We start from the raw sequence: 19,480 nt of genomic DNA, 5'->3' as shown, positions 1-19,480 counted from the left end.
GATGTCATACTTTGCATTTTGGAAACTCAACAGCAACACTGTGAGCTAAGAAGTCCATGTGTGTCCTGTTTAGACAGCTCAAACCGTGGACAACCCTCTCCCCTTTGTTTGTTTCTGTCTCTCTGTTTATCTGTCCCTCTCTCCCAGCCATAATACAGGCTTTAATTAAAGCCATCAGCTGTGTTCTTTTGCTACAATATCATGTCACGGATATCAACACACCACAAACAGCCTCCTTTCGAATAACAAAGAGTGAGCCTGGACCAGGTTACTCTCTCTCTCTCTCTCCATCCCATTGATCTCTCTCTCTGTTTCTCTTTCTGTTTCTCTCTCTCTCCCATCCCTCTCTCTCTCTCTCTCTCTTCCTCTCCATCTCTCTCTCCCATCCATCTCTCTCTCTCTCTTCCTCTCCATCTCTCTCTTCCTCTCTATCTCTCTCTCTCTCTTCCTCTCCATCTCTCTCTCTCCCATCCCTCTCTCTCTCTCTTCCTCTCCATCTCTCTCTCTCCAAACAGACTAGCTGCATTATTTACCCGTCACTCTGTTACTATTTGGACATTTGCGGAATCTGAAAGCGTGGATCTAAGTTTCTGTCTGAGGAAGAAAGCGAGGCATCGCTCCAGCCCCAACACAGTGTCATGGGCTCATCTGGGAAATAATAGCCATAAAAAACTAGCTAGTAGCTACAATGCTGGCTATGGCTATTTCGGATATGACAATGCCCAGCAATGTTAACAAGGCCTAAAGAATGAAAGGCGATGACAGATACAAAATGACAAAATGTCCCTTTTTCTTAAGCACAGATACGGTCCATTTCATCCTAGAGAAAGGAGTTGATTACTAAACAACCATGGACTAAAACAACCGTGCTAATTGCAATCGTTTATTTATTTTATGTCTCTTCCCTTCCTCTTGTCTCTCCCCTCTTTCCGTCTCTCATCTCCCCCCTCCCGTCTCCTCCCTCTGTCTCCCAGCATCTCACTCCTCACTTCTCGTCCAAGGTCATGAGGTCATAGTCATCTGATCATATGTCGGTTGCGATTAGAATCAGGCCTTTTGTGCCATGTCATATTTCATTACGCACAGGACTCATCTCCTGGGTCGTGGGGTCACTCTGATTTGATTGGCTGACAGAAATGATATAATTTGCATTTAACCCTAGGCGGTATGAGTTCTGAATGGCGTACTAATGCATTTGGCAAAGATAGAAGGCTGCCCCGGGAGTGACTAATTTGAAGTGGCACAACAACAGCAGAGTTAGAGGGGCTGAGCTATTGCACAACATGCTGGGGTTACATGGAGTTAGGTTTACTCAATAATAAACGACACAAAGAACTCTCTCCGTGTCTCTTCCTCCTTCTCTCTCTTTGTCTCTCTCTACTTCTCTCTCCCCTCTTCTAATGACACTTTGATTTGACTGGAAGAGGATGTTCAGAGAGGTTGGGGCTACTCCATCACTAACAGGTCATTATTGCTGTACACTGGAGTGGAACAAAACGTTGTTCAAACGTTCCCAGACGAAACGCAGAGAAGACCGGGGAGATATGAGACACTGTGCAGACAATGGAATGGGATTAACGAAGATGGACAAATAAAGAACAAATAAAGTTGGATGAATTTGAATTGGAGAATGATGGGGGCAGATGTTAGCCTAGCTAGCAGAAATAGATTCTAGATTTAATAAGCGTTCGCTATTGTATTCTTAGCCCAGACTTGATGCAGTGGAAAGAGAGTTCAGTTAATTCGCTCACCCCTCCGATAGTGATTGTGTGCAGATGCTTCGCAGTGTGAACTGTGTAAGCTCAAACACGATCTTCGCTAATGCAATAATAAAAACGCTAAGAAAACAAATGATCAGATAAAGAAACAAAGCTCAGGTTTTGAAGAGTCAATTAGAGAGAGATTGTGACACACGCTCTGATACTGACGTGGGTGACAGGCTTGGGGGACGGGGTCAAAGAAAGGCAAGGAGGGAGGGAGGGGGGAGGAGATATGATTTCAACATTTCAAATGAGGACCTTAATCAAACTTATTGCCTGACAGGAGGCATTTAGCATTATAAAGTCAAATTTGGCACACATATTATTTCTGCAGTATCCCCCTTGTCGCTTCTTATAGAGAGCAGCCATCTCTCTCCAGAGGAGGAATCCTTTTTACTTTATTCATTGGTTGCCCTGTCTCTTCTGATAGGCTTAACAGGGCTACTGCTGCTGTATAGTCGATGGAAGTGTCCCAAATGCCACCCTATCCCTGATACAGTGCATTACAATTGACCAGAGCCCTTTGGGGCCCCGGTCAAAAGTAGTGCACCATGTAGCGAACGGGATGCTAATTGGGACGTGGCCGACGAGTTCCGTGCACCGCGCGTCACGATAAACAAATCCAATGACATCAGCTCTTTTATATGGATTTCTATTTTATAATTTCACTTTTTTTTAAAAACACTGTTTTCACATTGAAGGTCAACGCTGGTGCGGTGTGAAAACAATGACGCCACTGTTTCTGATTCTGACTGACAAAGCCTAATTGTGCTGTTGTCGTGTTTTTTTTTTTATGTCTGGCGAATAAAAAAAACACAGAAAAGACAGTTGGTGGATCTTTAGTCATTTATAGACAATTGTGGAAACTGACAATGAGGACGCTGACAGGACAGTTGTGTGGACACACAAATGTGTATTATATTGGTGATTGTTTGGACTCTGTTTTCTACTTGTATAGAGTGGGTGGCGTGTGTCTCTCTCTGTGTGTGTGTGTGTGTGTGTGTGTGTGTGTGTGTGTGTGTGTGTGTGTGTGTGTGTGTGTGTGTGTGTGTGTGTGTGTGTGTGTGTAAATGCGCATGCAAACATGACTTTGCATGTGGACAATCGCTTATGTGTGTGTGTGTGTGTGTATGTATGTGTGTGTGTGCATGCATGCGTGTACAGTACTTGCTTGTACAGTACAGCAAGTCACAACAATAGCGAGCATTTCCACCATGGTATCACTGTGTTCTTAAGTGTCTCCCTATTCTCCCAGTCTTACAGGCCTGGAGTCAATAGTCAATGTGGCTGTGTATTGGCGATGGGCACATCTGCTGAAAACGGGTGCAAACATCTGGGGTTTCAATCCATGGTGCCATTGTTTTTGCAAGATTCAGAGGGAGGGGACAGCTCTTCACTGTGAATGAGCCACTTATTCCTCAGCTATGATTGTACACACACTCTATATCTACGTCCCAATTGGCACCCTGTTCCCTAAATAGTGCACTACCATTGACCAAGGCCCATAGGGAATAGGGTGCCATTTGGGATGAAGACTCTATGGCCATAACAGACCCCTTCATAACTCCGATTCAAGGTTTGGATGTATTTACCTGCTTTGAGGTAAAATGACACTAGCTGTGAATCTAACGCGATGCTGTTAGTGTAAAAGTCTCACTAAAGTGAAACTAGTAGTTATTAAGCGAAACTATGAACATATTTAAGAACATTCTACGACCCCAAACAGTAAATAGAAATCTATCAACGCATAGGGTGGAAAATATTATCTGATGCAATCCTGAATGACTGGTTCCTTATCAACAACTGGGTCTGCATCCCAAATGGCACCCTATTCCCTATGGGTCCTGGTCAAAAATAGTGCACTAGGGAACAGGGTGCCATTTGGGACTACGCCCGTTTTTCTGAAAGTCCTACAAAAACACATTAAGGCTGCCATTAGATTAATTTGATCACCTAACGGCAACATGGAAAATTGACATCTCAGCACAGCAAAGGGCCCTTACACAACTATACAGCTGTGCATTTATTTGCAGTCCCGTGTCAGTAAACTATTTCAAACAGAAGGCTTTTAATGGGTGAAAAAGGGAGCCATTTTCCAAATCACTCTAAAAAAAAGGCCACAGCGAGAGAGAGAGAAAGAGCGAGAGGGGGAGCTTTTTGCTGCAGCAACAAATATGCCTGCACATCTTTTTCGCTTTGTCTCCTGCCCCTGCTTCGTCAGCGAACGGCCACAGAAATATTTTGGCAGCCCGCTCTTTGTTTTCATTTTCACAAAAGATGGAGGGAGCGAGAGAGAGGTGGGGGGGTAGTGGTGGTGGTGGAGGGGTGGTTGAGCGCAGTAGTGGAGAGGAGAGAAGGGTAGAGGAGGGAAGTAGATGGGAGAGGAGAGAGAGAGAGGTGGAGGGGGTAGAGGAGAAGAGGATGGGGGAGGGCAGGGTTTTCAGTCTGCCACTCTCAGTCCCAGACCCAATCTAAACAGCGGGAGGAAGCTGTAAATCAAACTAATGCGACGGCCTGGTAATTCCTAGCAGCAGGGCCGGGGCGGCGGGCACAGACGGGGATCCCCAAATGGCGGGAGTTTACAAAAACTGTGGCGGCACCGGCTTTAATCAGAGACAACGATCCAATGATACCGTCTCCCCCAATCAGAGCATTTCCTGTCAGTCACACAAGACCGATTTTGACCAATCAGGCGCGCAGACAGAGATTGGGTTGCGGCCAACTAGCGAATTACCGATCTCATTTAGAAAGGGGAGAAAAAAAATGAGGAAAATGAACTTGAGCTCCTATAATTCTAGGGTCGTATCCCAAATGGCAGCCCATTCCCTATATAGTGCACTCATTTTGACCAGAGACTTATGTGCTGTGGTCAAATGTAGTGCACTATAAATGGAATACGGTGCCAGTAGATACATCGGGAATGTGACATCATAATCAGAGTGAGCACAAAGTCTACAATGTGTCATTAGAAACATGTGCAGAGATAAAAACGAGTGGATAGCTGTTGAAGGCTGTAAGGCATGGGTGTGTCTCCAATACCTAAGCGGATGGTTTTCAATTACAATCACTGTGAATGTCTCGTGAATACCAGATCTGTTAGTTTTCTTTATGAAAAACACGATTCTGAAACCTATACTATGCCAAAGCCGAACAACACAAAACATGGAATGCGCCAAAAAAAAGTGAAACTATTTTCAACTTGTACAAAAAGAAAACAGGCAGCCCCAACTTGAAATTAGACATTACCAGAGGCTGCCTCTTGTAAACAGAAATCAACGGGGGTACTGTAATTGTAATTTACTACAGTGAGTCAGAGAAAATGCGCTTCGCTTCATCATCAGGCCTTTCAAACGGGCCATCCAAATCATGATCCGTAAGGGTTTTTTATTTGATGCTGCTAATGCCCAGATACTGCACCGCATACAGGCAGGCGAAGCCAAGCCGAGGAATGCGGTAGTGCCGTAGTGTTAGAGCGGAATGACTGGCGAAGGTACACTCGCTCTGCATGTAGAACCAGCGGACCACTTGGCAGCCGTGGCGCTACAACAGGGCCAATCAATAAAACCTTGTTACACTAATTGCGAGATTATAATCTCCGCTAGCTACTTCGGCTGCATATCCAAACAGTCCCTCCATTAAGATAATTATTCCTGCTACTCTCTCTCCCTCTCTCTCCGACCGATTCCCCCAAACGTCTATTATGCTAAACAAATATTTAAATCATGGTGGAAATGCATAAAAAGGGAGTTTACTGTAGTTAAGGTCATATGGAGGATGACAGTGTCTTTTTTTTTTAAAAGCCCACTCAAGGGTTTAGACAGTTGTACTAAGCCCATGAGGCATTTGTAAGTGATGTTTTCAAGAATCAGTGGCTATATAATATATATCAGGAATTTAATTGACGATCAGAAATGGCTGTAAATAGAACAGTGGGCCTTTAACACAGAATTAATACATACAAAATATCTTCATATTCTTCTACCTCAGTTCAGTTCAGTGGAAGAGTTTTTAACTCGAGTCTACTGAGGGAGAGAGGGACAGAGAGAGAGAGGGACAGAGAGAGAGAGAGAGAGAGAGAGAGAGAGAGAGAGATAGATAGAGAGCACTCCCTGGGCCTTCCAGGAGCAAGCTACAATAGAAAAGTCAAGCTCACAGGCATTTAGTCCAGTCTAGAGGAATAGCTGGGGAGGGTTTTCATGTCAGGGCTAAGTCCCAAATGGCACCCTATTCCCTATGTAGTGCACTACATTTAACCAGAACTCTATGGGCCCTGGTCAATATATATAGGGAATGTGGTGCCATTTGGGATGCAGCTCATGTTCCCTGCTTGGTGCCGTATCGATCCGGTGCTAGGAGAGACCGGAGTAAAGGGACACTCTCTGCTGGTTACTCTATTGTACACTGTTGCCACGACGATCGCGAGTGACCCTGGGCAGACAAAGGGCTAGTTGAGGCCGGGCCAGAGGCCTGACCTTGTCTTTTAATCAGCCCTGTTTCGACTGTCGCCAGAGAGAGAGAGAGAAAAGAGAGAAGAGAGAGGGGGGAAAGAAAGAGGCAGGTGGGGAGAGAGAGGAGAAGAGGGAGGGGAAACATCTAGGGAGAGATAGATGGAGACAGGTCGAGCTAACGGGGAGAGATAGATGGAGACAGAGAGAGCTAACTACGGAGAGATAGATAGGTAAAAGGTGATATAGGGGAAGGATATAGAGAGAGAAAGGACAAGTCGAAGAGTGGGAAAGAGATAACTAGGGAGAGATAGAGGCAGAGCGCAAGGAGAGAGAAAGCTAACTGGGGAAAGATAAAATGAGATAGGGAGGGGAGGGAGAGCAAAAGAAAAAGAGAAGAGAGAAATACATAAGGGCCAATAGCAAGAGAAGAAAGAGTGAAATAGAGAAATATAGAGAGAGAGCTATAGAGAAGTCAAATGTCTACTGTTCACTGATGTTCTAGTCCTTCTGTCCCCAACCAAGGAGGGCATACAGTAGTATCTAGTACCTAGATCTTCCGCATAGATTCTGTCAGACCTGGGCCCTGACAGTAAATCTCAATAAGACAAAAATAATGGTGTTCCAAAAAAGATCCAGTTGCCAGGACCACAAATACAAATTCCATCTAGACACCGTTGTCGTAGAGCACACAAAAACCTCAAGTACCTCGGGCTAAACATCAGCGCCACAGGTAACTTCCACAAAGCTGTGAACGACCTGAGAGACAAGGCAAGAAGGGCCTTCTACGCCATCAAAAGGAACATAAAATTCAACATACCAATTAGGATCTGGCTAAAGATACTTGAAACAGTTATAGAACTCATTGCCCTTTATGGTTGTGAGGTCTGGGGTCCGCTCACCAACCAAGAATTCATAAAATGGGAAAAACACAAAATTGAGATTCTGCATGCAGAATTCTGCAAAAATATCCTCTGTGTACAAGGTAAAACACCAAACAATGCATGCAGAGCAGAATTAGGCCGATACCCGCTAATTATCAAAATCCAGAAAAGAGCTGTTGAATTCTACAACCACCTAAAAGGAAGCGATTCCCAAACCTTCCATAACAAAGCCATCACCTACAGAGAGATTATCCTGGAGAGGAGCGTCCTAAGCAAGCTGGTCCTGGGGCTCTGTTCACAAACAGAGCCCCAGGACTGTAACAAAATTAAACCCAACCAGATCATGAGAAAACAAATAGATAATTACTTTCAAAAAGATAATTACTTTAACAAAAAAGAGCAATGCTAGAATGCTTAAACAGAGAGTACACCGTGGCAGAATACCTGACCACTGTGACAGAACCAAAAGGAAAACTTTCACTATGTACAGACTCAGTGAGCATAGCCTTGCTATTGAGAGAGGCTGCCGTAGGCAGACCTGGATCTCAAGAGAAGACAGGCTATGTGCACACTGCCCACAAAATGAGGTGGAAACCGAGCTGCACTTCCTAACCTCCTACCAAATGTATGACCATATTAGAGACACATATTTCCGTCAGATTACACAGACCCACAAGAATTTGAAAATAAATCCAATTTTGATAAACTCCCATATCTGTAGGGTGAAATACCAGTGTGCCATCAGATCAGCAAGATTTGTGACCTGTTGCCACAAGAAAAAGGCAACCAGTGAAGAACAAACCCCATTGTAAATACAACCCATATTTATGTTTATTTATTTTCCCTTTAACTATTTGCACATCATTACAACACGGTATATAGGTGTAACCGATGTGAAATGGCTCGTTAGTTAGCGGTGGTGCGCGCTAATAGCATTTCAATCGGATGACGTCACTCGCTCTGAGACCTGAAGTAGTTGTTCCCCTTGCTCTGCAAGGGCCGTGGCTTTTGTGGCTCGATGAGTAACGATGCTTCGTGGGTGTCAGTTGTTGATGTGTGCAGAGAGTCTCTGGTTCAAGCCCAGGTTGGGGCGAGGAGAGGGATGGAAGCTAAACTGTTAACATAGGCATACCATGACATTTGAAATGTCTCTATTCCTTTGTGAGTGTAATGTTTACTGTTCATTTTTTATTGTTTATTTCACTTCCGTTTATAATCTATTTCACTTGCTTTGGCAATGTAAATATATGTTTTCCATGTCAATAAAGCCCATTGAATTGAGAGAGAGAGAGCTAACTGGGAGAGCGATAGCTATATAGTGAGAGTGAGAGAGCTATGCTCTCAGCTAACTGGGGTCAGGTCTATGCGCATGGGAACAGTGGCATGACAGAAGATCTGACCCCATTTTTTTATGACTCATCACAGTGATCGAACTGAAACCACCACCATAGATAGTGGAGATTACAGTGCCCGATTAGCCGAAGATACAGTTGGGGCATTACAGCGAGATGATCTAGGCAGTTTCAGGCAGTATGGAGGCGTCGGTTCTTTCCCCCCCCAGAACCACTGACCCAAATGCATTTTAATATAGTAAAAAGGATAAAGGGTAAAAGAATATTCCAGTAAAAGGATATGCAACAGACAGATGATAGAGAAGTTGAAGCCAGGAGAGGATTGGGAATTTCTAATGGATATCAAAGTACAGTATGAAGATAGGCAGAAACTGCTTCTCCAATAGAAATCCCCGATCACGCTTGTAGGTGATGTCATGGCGGCGTTGGCTAGCTAACCACATGCGCAGAAACACATCATCGGGTCTAACTGCTGTCTCGCGCCTAACTGCGTATGTGCAGGCCATCAAATCAAAGGCACTCCTTTGATATAAAGTTGTTTTGGATGAAAATGAAAACGTGTCAGTTTGTCACATTCACGAGGTTGGAGTAATAACATGTGATCTTTTTTCTCCGTTTGTTGTTCATTTTCTCGAAATCTAAAGGCACAACCTAGATTTGAGCCAATGTCTTATGTAGTTGAACTTCTCTCATTGACATCTCAGACCCCAAACCCCGGCCTGGTCTGCCTGGTCTGTTTTACAAGCGTTCCCAGACGTTTCACAATGTTGTGCCTCTGAGTTTAAAAACTCTGTGTGGATATGTTCTATATGTTGTGTTTCTAGGGTATGATCATCTCTATAAGTTAGAACAACAGTGCAGCGTGATCTGATAGAGATATTCTTGGCCCACTCAAGTGATTGCAATTGACAAGGACAAGTGCCTCTCCCTGCTTTGTATGGCAGTGAGGCTTACAACAAAATTCAACAAATCTCCCAGCTCAAACGCAACATATGGCAACCCATGTGTTTTAGCCCAGCTGCGGTACAGTACACACGCTTATGCATTCAGTCCCAATAATGTAGGACCCCCTTTCACAAATCCAGTCCTCAAGGTCCCCAGCACTACTGGTTTGTTTTTATTATTTCCCTCTCATCAGGAAGTGATTCAGACCTTGAACACTTTCGGGCCAATTCAGAGTTGAGATAAGCACGTGCAACTCAGACTTTCGCGTAAATCATACATTTATGTTTAATGGAAGACAATGTGAGAATATGAGTTAAGCGTGATGATCTCAAGTCAAAATATTACCCAATGTGAGTGGAATCTCTGTCCATTTAATGACAATCGATTAACGAACAACCAGGTATGGATCAGAAAACCAGCAATACCCTGGACCTTGAGGCTACGATTTTAATAACCCTGAATGTAGAATAGTAGCTTTAGTTTCAGTCCACCGTGAGACCTTATCAAATCCGAGGCATGTCTGGTCATTTTCTAGTCCAGACATATAAAAAAGGAAGCAGGTGTTTCATCAACAAAAAGAAAAATGCCAACTCACCTGATTTGGGGAGAGAAACTCCTGGTTATTTTCATTCATGTACATGTTGTCACCATCAAACTGTAAGGGAAAAACAGAGAAACAGAGTGGGATAGAAATCAGTCAGTTCATAGAAAAAAAATCAGTCAGCGCATAGAAAATCAGTCAGGGCACAGAAACCATTTTGAACGAGTCCAATTACTCCACAGTAGTCACCTTTAAACCACACTGGCTCAGTGGCTCTCGTGGATGTCAGTAATTACAGTTCATTAGAGCCCCATATAATTAGACCAGTCAGACTAGTGAAACTCACACTGCTCCGCTTGCCTGCAGCAGCCCCAGTGTGTGTGTGTGTGTGTATGTGTGTGTGTGTGTGTGTGTGTGTGTGTGTGTGCGTGTGTGTGTGTGCACGTGTGTGCGTGTGTGTGCACGTGTGCTTGTGTCTGTGTGTGTGTGATAAAGTGAATGTGTGTGTGTGTGTGTCTGACTCGGCTGTGACTTGGGCTGCCTTGTGTGTCACGCGAGGTGTTGATGAGGACGCCGGAGAGCTAATCACACCAGCACAAACACAACACAACACAACACAAAACGGCAGTCAGGGCCCTACGGAGGCCAAGAGGGCACAACGGCCCTTTAGCACTTTCACACTCCGTCAGAGAAAAAAAAGACCGCCAGAGAGAAGCCTCCATCGGGCCAGGGCCGGGTGGGCGAACAACAGCTTGCCCCTGAGCAAAGGGGGATGGTGGGTGATTAGTGTGGTGGGTGGGGGAGAGCGTGAGAGGGGCAAGGGGGGGGTTAGTGGAGGCCAATGGTGGCCGTTCTCGCTGTAGCGGTAATTAACACTCGGGTCACAGCCAGAGGTCGCGGCTTGGAATGCTTTACACTTCACAGAGGCCTCTCTGTTCTGTCTGCCACTAGTTGGCCCTCTGCTTTTATGAGAAAGCAAAACACACGAGGAGAAGTCAGCCAAAAGGGCCTGTAGAGCTGCCACGGCTGTACAGTAAGGTCATTACATTCTGGTGGAGCAGTACTGTAACGTAGATCTACACTGTTTTCAAACTGCCAAGATATACAGGCTAAACAATGGAAGCTACTGTATAATGTAGATGTCAGTCCATGAGGATATTAGCCAAAGTTAAGCCTTTGAATCTGTAGAATTGATGCAAAAGTGGAGAGATGTAACAAACCATTCTTTAGTAATATAAACTGATATACTGACAGTAGGGGTGGGAAATATGTGCAATGGGCTTTACAGTACATATATTCCAATGTCTTTCCATTTGACGTGCTGTCAAACCCACCATTGCTACCGTACGAGGCTAGATGACGGCAATAACTAGCACTATATAATTTGTCACCCTACTTCTCATCACTCTCATATTCATCCTTTAGATAGACTCGATGCTTTCAGCATAATGAGTTCTCCTTGAGGGAACCATTAGTCTTTGGGCCACAATCATTGGATGATGGTTACACACTGCAAGTAAAATTAAATCAATTTCTTCAATTACATCGGTAAGGAAGGAGAAAAGGCCATGAGTGCCTCTGAGTTTTGAATCAGGAAATGAATGTAGAGCAAGGGTAGCAATGAGTAGTTATTGGTGTTTTCACACATGACATGGGTCCTCTTAGAGCAACTGGAGATTGTTTGTGATATTTATATACAGTGCATTCGGAAAGTACTTAGACCCCATCCCTTTTTCCACATTTTGTTACGTTACAGCCTTATTCTAAAATTGATTCAATTATTTTTTTCCCTCATCAATCTACACACAATACCCCATAAAGACAAAGCCCTTCTTTTTTTTAATGTTTGCTAATTTACAAAAAAAAATTAAATGAAATACCTTATTTACATTAGTATTCAGACCCTTTGCTATGAGACTCGAAATTGAGCTCAGGTGCATCCTGTTTCCATTGACCATCATTGAGATGTTTCTACAACTTGTTTGGAGTCCACATGTGGTAAATTCAATTTATTGGACATGATTTGGAAAGGCACACACCTGTCTATATAAGGTCCTAATGTTGACAGTGCATTTCAGAGCAAAAACTAAGCCATGAGACCAAAGGAATTGTCTGTAGAGCTCAGAGACAGTAATGTCTCGAGGCACAGATCTGGGGAAGAGTATGTCTGCAGCATTGAAGGTCCCCAAGAACACAGTGGCCTCCATCATTCTTAAATGTAAGAAGTTTGGAACCACCAAGACTCTTCCTAGAGCTGGCTGCCCGGCCAAACTGAGAAATCAAGGGAGAAGGGCCTTGGTCAGGGAGGTGACCAAGAACCCAATGTAAATGTCAGTTAGGTGACCAAGAACCCAATGGGCACTCTGACAGAGCTCCTCTGTGGAGATGAGAGAACCTGGGAGATGGGAGAAACTTCCAGAAGGACAACCATCTCTCAGCACTCCACCAATCAAGCCTTTATGGTAGAGTGGGCAGACGGAAGCCAGACCTCAGTAAAAGGCACATGACAGCCCGCTTGGAGTTTGCAAAAGGAACCTAAAGAAACCAGTCAGGATCGAGGGAAAGATGAATGGAGCAAAGTACAGAGAGATCCTTGATGAAAACCTTCTCCAGAGCACTCAGGACCTCAGAATGGGGTGAAGGTTCACCTTCCAACAGGACAACGACCCTAAGCACACAGCCAAGACAATGCAGGTGTGGCTTTAGCACAAATCTCTGAATGTCCTTGAGTGGCCCAGTCAGAGCATGGGCTTGAACACAATCTAACATCTCTGGTGAGACCTGAAAATTGCTGTGCAGCGACGCTCCCCATCCAACCTGACAGAGCCTGAGAGGATCTGCAGAGAAGAATGGGAGAAACTCTCCAAATTCAGGTGCGCCAAGCTTGTAGCATCATACACAAGAAGACTCGAGGCTGTAATCACTGGCAAAGGTGCTTCAACAAAGTACTGAGTAAAGGGTCTGAATAATAACGTAAATGTGATATCAGTTTTTTATTTGTTATGAAAAAATAAAATACAAATTAGAATAAGGCTTTAACGTAACAAAATGTGGAAAAAAGTGAAGGGGTCTGAATACTTTCCGAATGCACTGTATATATATATATATATATATATATCATATATTTATGTCATGACAAGTCTAACAATGCATTATAGCCGCATCATAACGAATTATACCTGGATGATTTAAAGTAACTTTTTATCTATATACAGGAAGTTTACATACACCTAAGCCAAATACATTTAAACTCAGTTTTTCACAATTCCTGACATTTAATCCTTGTAAAATTTCCCTGTCTTAGGTCAGATAGGATCACCACTTTATTTTAAGAATGTGAAATGTCAGAATAATAGTAGAGAGAATGATTTATTTCAGCTTTTACTTCTTTCATCACATTCCCAGTGGGTCAGAAGTTTACATACACTCAATTAGTATTTGGTAGCATTGCCTTTCAATTGTTTAACTTTGGTCAAACTTTTCGGGTAGCCTTCCACAAGCTTCCCACAATAAGTTGGCTAAAGTTTGGCCCATTCCTCCTGACAGAGCTGGTGTAACTGAGTCAGGTTTGTAGGCATCCTTGCTTGCCAAGCTTTTTCAGTTCTGCCCACACATTTTCTATAGAATTGAGGTCAGGGCTTTGTGATGGCCACTCCAATACCTTGACTTTGTTGTCCTTAAGCCATTTTGCCACAACTTTGGATGTGTGCTTGGGGTCATTGTCCATTTGGAAGACCCATTGGGGACCAAGATTTAACTTCCTGACTGATGTCTTGAGATGTTGCTTTAATATATGCACTTCATTTTCCTCCCTCATGATGCAATCTATTTTGTGAAGTGCACCAGTCCCTCCTGCAGCAAAGCACCGCCACAACATGATGCTGCCACCCCCGTGCTTCACGGTTGGGATGGTGTTCTTCGGCTTGCAAAACTCCCCCTTTTTCCTCCAAACATAACAATGGTCATTATGGCCAAACAGTTCTATTTGTGTTTCATCAGACCAGAGGACATTTCTCCAAAAAGTACGATCTTTGTCCCCATGTGCAGTTGCAAACCGTAGTCTGGCTTTTTTATGGCGGTTTTGGAGCAGTGCCTTCTTCCTTGCTGAGCGGCCTTTCAGGTTATGTCGATATAGGACTCGTTTTACTGTTGATATCGATACTTTGTACCTGTTTCCTCCAGCATCTTCACAAGGTCTTTTGCTGTTGTTCTGGGATTGATTTGCACTTTTTGCACCAAAGTAAGTTCAACTCTAGGAGACAGAACGCGTCTCCTTCCTGAGCGGTTTGACGGCTGCGTGGTCCCATGATGTTTATACTTGCGTACTATTGTTTGTACAGATGAACATGGTACCTTCAGGCGTTTGGAAATTGCTCCCAAGGATGAACCAGACTTGTGGATGTCTACAATTTTTGGCTGATTTCTTTTGATTTTCCCATGATGTCAAGCAAAGAGGCACTGAGTTTGAAAGTAGGCCTTGAAATACATCCACATGTACACCTCCAATTGACTCAAATTATGTCAATTAGCCCATCAGAAGCTTCTAAAGCCATGACATAATTTTCTGGAATTTTACAAGCTGTTTAAAGGCACAGTCAACTTAGTGTATGTAAACGTCTGAACCATGGAAATTGTGATACAGTGAATTATAAGAGAAATAATCTGTCTGTAAACAATTGTTGGAAGAATTACTTGTGTTATGCACAAAGTAGATGTCCTAACCGACTTGCCAAAACTATAGTTTGGTAACAGGAATTTTGTGGAGTGGTTGAAAAACGAGTTTTAATGACTCCAACCTAAGTGTATGTAAACCTCCGACTGCAACTGTATCAGTCCTATGACTTAAATGTGATTTGTGCCACAAATGCTAAAATGTTAGAATGTGGAAACAGTGCTAAGGAAATTAAACCAAAGCATGGCTTGCTGTCATACCTTGTCCATAGACTGGAAACCAATATTTAATTTTGTAATTTGGGTAAACTATACTTTAAGTAAAGTGTTACCCACGTGTAATCAATGTAATGGAATAATATACTGCTCAAAAAAATAAAGGGAAAACTTGAACAACACATCCTAGATCTGAATGAAAGAAATAATCTTATTAAATACTTTTTTCTTTACATAGTTGAATGTGCTGACAACAAAATCACACAAAAATAATCAATGGAAATCCAATTTATCAACCCATGGAGGTCTGGATTTAGGGTCACACTCAAAATTAAAGTGGAAAACCACACTACAGGCTGATCCAACTTTGATGTAATGTCCTTAAAACAAGTCAAAATGAAGCTCAGTAGTGTGTGTGGCCTCCACGTGCCTGTATGACCTCCCTACAACGCCTGGGCACGCTCCTGATGAGGTGGCGGATGGTCTCCTGAGGGATCTCCTCCCAGACCTGGACTAAAGCATCTGCCAACTCCTGGACAGTCTGTGGTGCAACGTGGCGTTGGTGGATGGAGCGAGACATGATGTCCCAGATGTGCTCAATTGGATTCAGGTCTGGGGAACGGGCGGGCCAGTCCATAGCATCAATGCCTTCCTCTTGCAGGAACTGCTGACACACTCCAGCCACATGAGGTCTAGCATTGTCTTGCATTAGGAGGAACCCAGGGCCAACCGCACCAGCATATGGTCTCACAAGGGGTCTGAGGATCTCATCTCGGTACCTAATGGCAGTCAGGCTACCTCTGGCGAGCACATGGAGGGCTGTGCGGCCCCCCAAAGAAATGCCACCCCACACCATGACTGACCCACCGCCAAACCGGTCAGGCTGGAGGATGTTGCAGGCAGCAGAACGTTCTCCACGGCGTCTCCAGACTCTGTCACGTCTGTCACATGCTCAGTGTGAACCTGCTTTCATCTGTGAACAGCACAGGGCGCCAGTGGCGAATTTGCCAATCTTGGTGTTCTCTGGCAAATGCCAAACGTCCTGCACGGTGTTGGGCTGTAAACACAACCCCCACCTGTGGACGTCGGGCCCTCATACCACCCTCATGGAGTCTGTTTCTGACCGTTTGAGCAGACACATGCACATTTGTGGCCTGCTGGAGGTCATTTTGCAGGGCTCTGGCAGTGCTTCTCCTGCTCCTCCTTGCACAAAGGCGGAGGTAGCGGTCCTGCTGCTGGGTTGTTGCCCTCCTACGGCCTCCTCCACGTCTCCTGATGTACTGGCCTGTCTCCGGGTAGCGCCTCCATGCTCTGGACACTATGCTGACAGACACAGCAAACCTTCTTGCCATAGCTCGCATTGATGTGCCATCCTGGATGAGCTGCACTACCTGAGCCACTTGTGTGGGTTGTAGACTCCGTCTCATGCTACCACTAGAGTGAAAGCACCCTCAGCATTCAAAACTGACCAAAACATCAGCCAGGAAGCATAGGAACTGAGAAGTGGTCTGTGGTCCCCACCTATAGAACCACTCCTTTATTGGGGGTGTCTTGCTAATTGCCTATAATTTCCACCTGTTGTCTATTCCATTTGCACAACAGCATGTGAAATTTATTGTCAATCAGTGTTGCTTCCTAAGTGGACAGTTTGATTTCACAGAAGTGTGATTGACTTGGAGTTACATTGTGTTGTTTAAGTGTTCCCTTTATTTTTTTGAGCAGTGTATAAAGTAACCCAATATGATGAAGGTTATTCTATTTTATTTTAAAGCTATAGTTTCTAGGGGGGAGAGACAGAGATTGAGTGAGTGAGAAACAACGGAAAGCTTGGTTAAAACCCAGAGCAGTGATGGTGAGGGGGAGAGCAGTGATGGTGAGGAGAGGGGAAGAGCTTGTTCAAACAACTGATACACATTTGACACCAAGCACTCCAGTTTGCCGAGCTAAAAAGCACATAGAGAGAGTAGCTATAAATAGGCAGCTGTTTGTGTAAACCCAAGCCACTGTCAGTTTGAAGTGCACACTAGCACTGAGGTTATGGAACAACAGTTGAACGCAACCTATCACACAGTTCCCAGACACAAATGAGCATTATAATCTATAGTAGTACATCAAAATGGCATACATGGACAGCAAAGCAGCCAATGCAAAAAGGCTAAACAAGATGGCTGCCAACCAGGTGATGTAGACAATGCTACACAATCATACAGTGCATACATGTAGCTGCGGCAGCCACGTACGTTTTCATTTTAGACAGACTCTCTTTCGTGAGGCTAAAATGTGACTCCATGGTTTTCCACAGGGCACGTGACTAATCGCCTGTCAGTCAAAGTGCAAATGGGAACAGGCACCAGTCAAAATACCTGTGTCAGGATGCTGGTCATTAGAGCATTCAGAGGCTGGCAGATAGCACTGAAGGTCTGAGAGGATGGTCTGTTTTCAATGACGCAGATATGGATCAGTTGACTGTGTGTGTTCCCTCTGCAGTATGTTTTCTCTGCTCTGCTGTGTGTGTGTGTGTGTGTGTGTTCTATGCAATCCTGTATATGCTGTTTGCTCTTCTATATGTGTGTGTACTGTACACATCTGTGTGAACCGTGTATCCTATTCAACACCACATGCAAAGACAATGTCCAATAGAGATAACAAATACAACTGTCATATTTTTTTTTTGCCATAAAAGACCTGAACTGCCACATCCCTTCCATCCCAGACCTGGGTTCAAACACTATCTGAAATCATTTAGCTGGGCTTGATTAGCTTGCCTAGCGCAACGAAACCAATAGAACCCGCATAACTGTGCAACCCTGCCCAGTTGGCATTCCAGGCAACGCTGAAGCAATCACTGAAAGTATCTGAAAGATTTTAAATAGTCTTTGAACCCAGGTGTGTTCCACCCTACGGTCCCATTCATCCTGGCGATAACCCCATACAGATGAAGTATGGTCTTCATTACGCCCAACTAAGACGTGGAGCCGCGCAACTCCACCGAGGAGGAACATAATTGTTTTTTTATCGACTGAAGGGGTAAGAAATGAATCGGAACAGCAGAAAACCCTCCGATGATAAACATTCAAACGTGGCCAAATGGGAGAGAGAGAAAGAGAGACGTCGACACAAATCGTGCGTGAGCATGTAAAGCACCGAGAAACTGGGAGAGAAATAGGAGAAATAGCTGCATTAGGCAGGGGATTGTGTTTAACCATGCGGTCCAATGGATCCCGGGTGACGCTCATTCTCTCTCTTATGATGAGCTTAATTGCTACTATCAGTGTGGTGATATAATATTAATCTAGGTTTAATGCTCCTTTTTACTGTCTTGTCAGTCACATGGAGGGATTTCGAGAGGCCGGTCGTTCCTCAAATTACACCTCGACTGACTCGGCTCATAATGAGAGCGATTTCTTTTTCTTTTTTACGAGAAAGAATAAGAAAATAGGCCCCTTTATGTTGAAAATTAGTACGTTTCGAAAACCTGGATGATGAGTTATTGTGGAATGCAGTTACCGTGCTCCATGTGAATGGGTGCTATTGAGTAGGTTTGGTGGTTTACTGGATTACACTTGACCATGGGGTTGAAACGCATCGCTTCCAAGCAAAATGCACGTGTATCTCACCTCTGACCCTGCGTAGGTGTCGAGTTACAGATGGCCGAGCACAATCACGCCATTGTGCTCAATTGGACACAGTGGAAACAAAGCAAATAACACATCATCAACCTTGAACCCCACCTACGCTTCGAAACACGGACTCATAAACCAGGTGGAATGGAAACAGAATTGAAACAGAATTACCATAAAAATGTCATTTGTGTGCAAATAGATTGATCAGACAGTCGAAATGTGTGTCAAAACGTTGACACCAAACGTGCGTCCGAAACAAAACCTTCACTCGTACTTCAATCAGGCGCATGGCAATCTGCTTTTTGAGGTATATCGAGTGTTTCATTAATTTACGCAGAAGGGGTGCTCATGGCTGAACTATGGTGGACTGGTGTCTTGATATAAAGGCCACAAAACCAAGTCCGCGTCCTATATGGCACCCAATACCCTATATAGGCCATGGTCAAATGTAGTGCACTAAATAGGGAATAGGGTGCCATTTGGATTCCATTAAATCTATTAAACCAGCATGCATTATATCATGCAAGGCACAATAGGAGAATTTCAAGGGCAGTCCCAAAGGAAGGCAACAAAGGCTCTCTCTCTTCAAGGGAATAGTCAAGAAATAGCCAAACCCTATTTTGTGCACTGTTCTGCTCCGTCTACAAGGCAAAGCGCAATTTCAGAAAACTCAAGTGGAAAAACCGTTAAGGGGTCATTGCGAGATAAAGGAGGGAAAAGGGGAAAAAGTTACTTAGATACCTGTTCTTTTGCTTGAATGACTTTGACAACAAAAAAAAGGGGGCATCAATCACTTGAAGAGGAAGTCAAGGACTGCAACAAGATCAACATCTGGCATTCACATAATGATCTTTTTGAGCGATCTGTTTGATGTTGGTTGATCATTTAATTTTATTCTAAGGTGATATATCACCTACAGAAAATACATGGTTCTAATATTCACGAACACCCAACCTTATTATGTTACAAATCTAACATTCAATCTTGAAGAACGATTATATGATACAGTATGTGGCATGGAAATGCTCAAAATGCTAATTAGA

General features: G+C 43.9%; 1 protein-coding gene across 6 annotated transcripts in view; it reads right to left on the bottom strand.

Annotated features, from left to right (window-relative positions):
- Window positions 1-19,480, bottom strand: part of LOC115208356 (TOX high mobility group box family member 2) — a 139,273-nt gene that overhangs the window by 60,739 nt on the left and 59,054 nt on the right. For all 6 annotated transcript variants that reach the window (XM_029776336.1, XM_029776333.1, XM_029776338.1 and 3 more), the window contains one exon: window positions 9,982-10,041. In XM_029776336.1, coding sequence (XP_029632196.1) covers window positions 9,982-10,041 — 60 coding nt within the window. The remainder of the gene's footprint in view (window positions 1-9,981; window positions 10,042-19,480) is intronic.

The sequence above is a fragment of the Salmo trutta genome, chromosome 14, assembly GCF_901001165.1.
Source record: "Salmo trutta chromosome 14, fSalTru1.1, whole genome shotgun sequence".
NCBI lineage: Eukaryota > Metazoa > Chordata > Actinopteri > Salmoniformes > Salmonidae > Salmo > Salmo trutta.
This window is presented reverse-complemented; position numbering and strand designations above follow the sequence as displayed.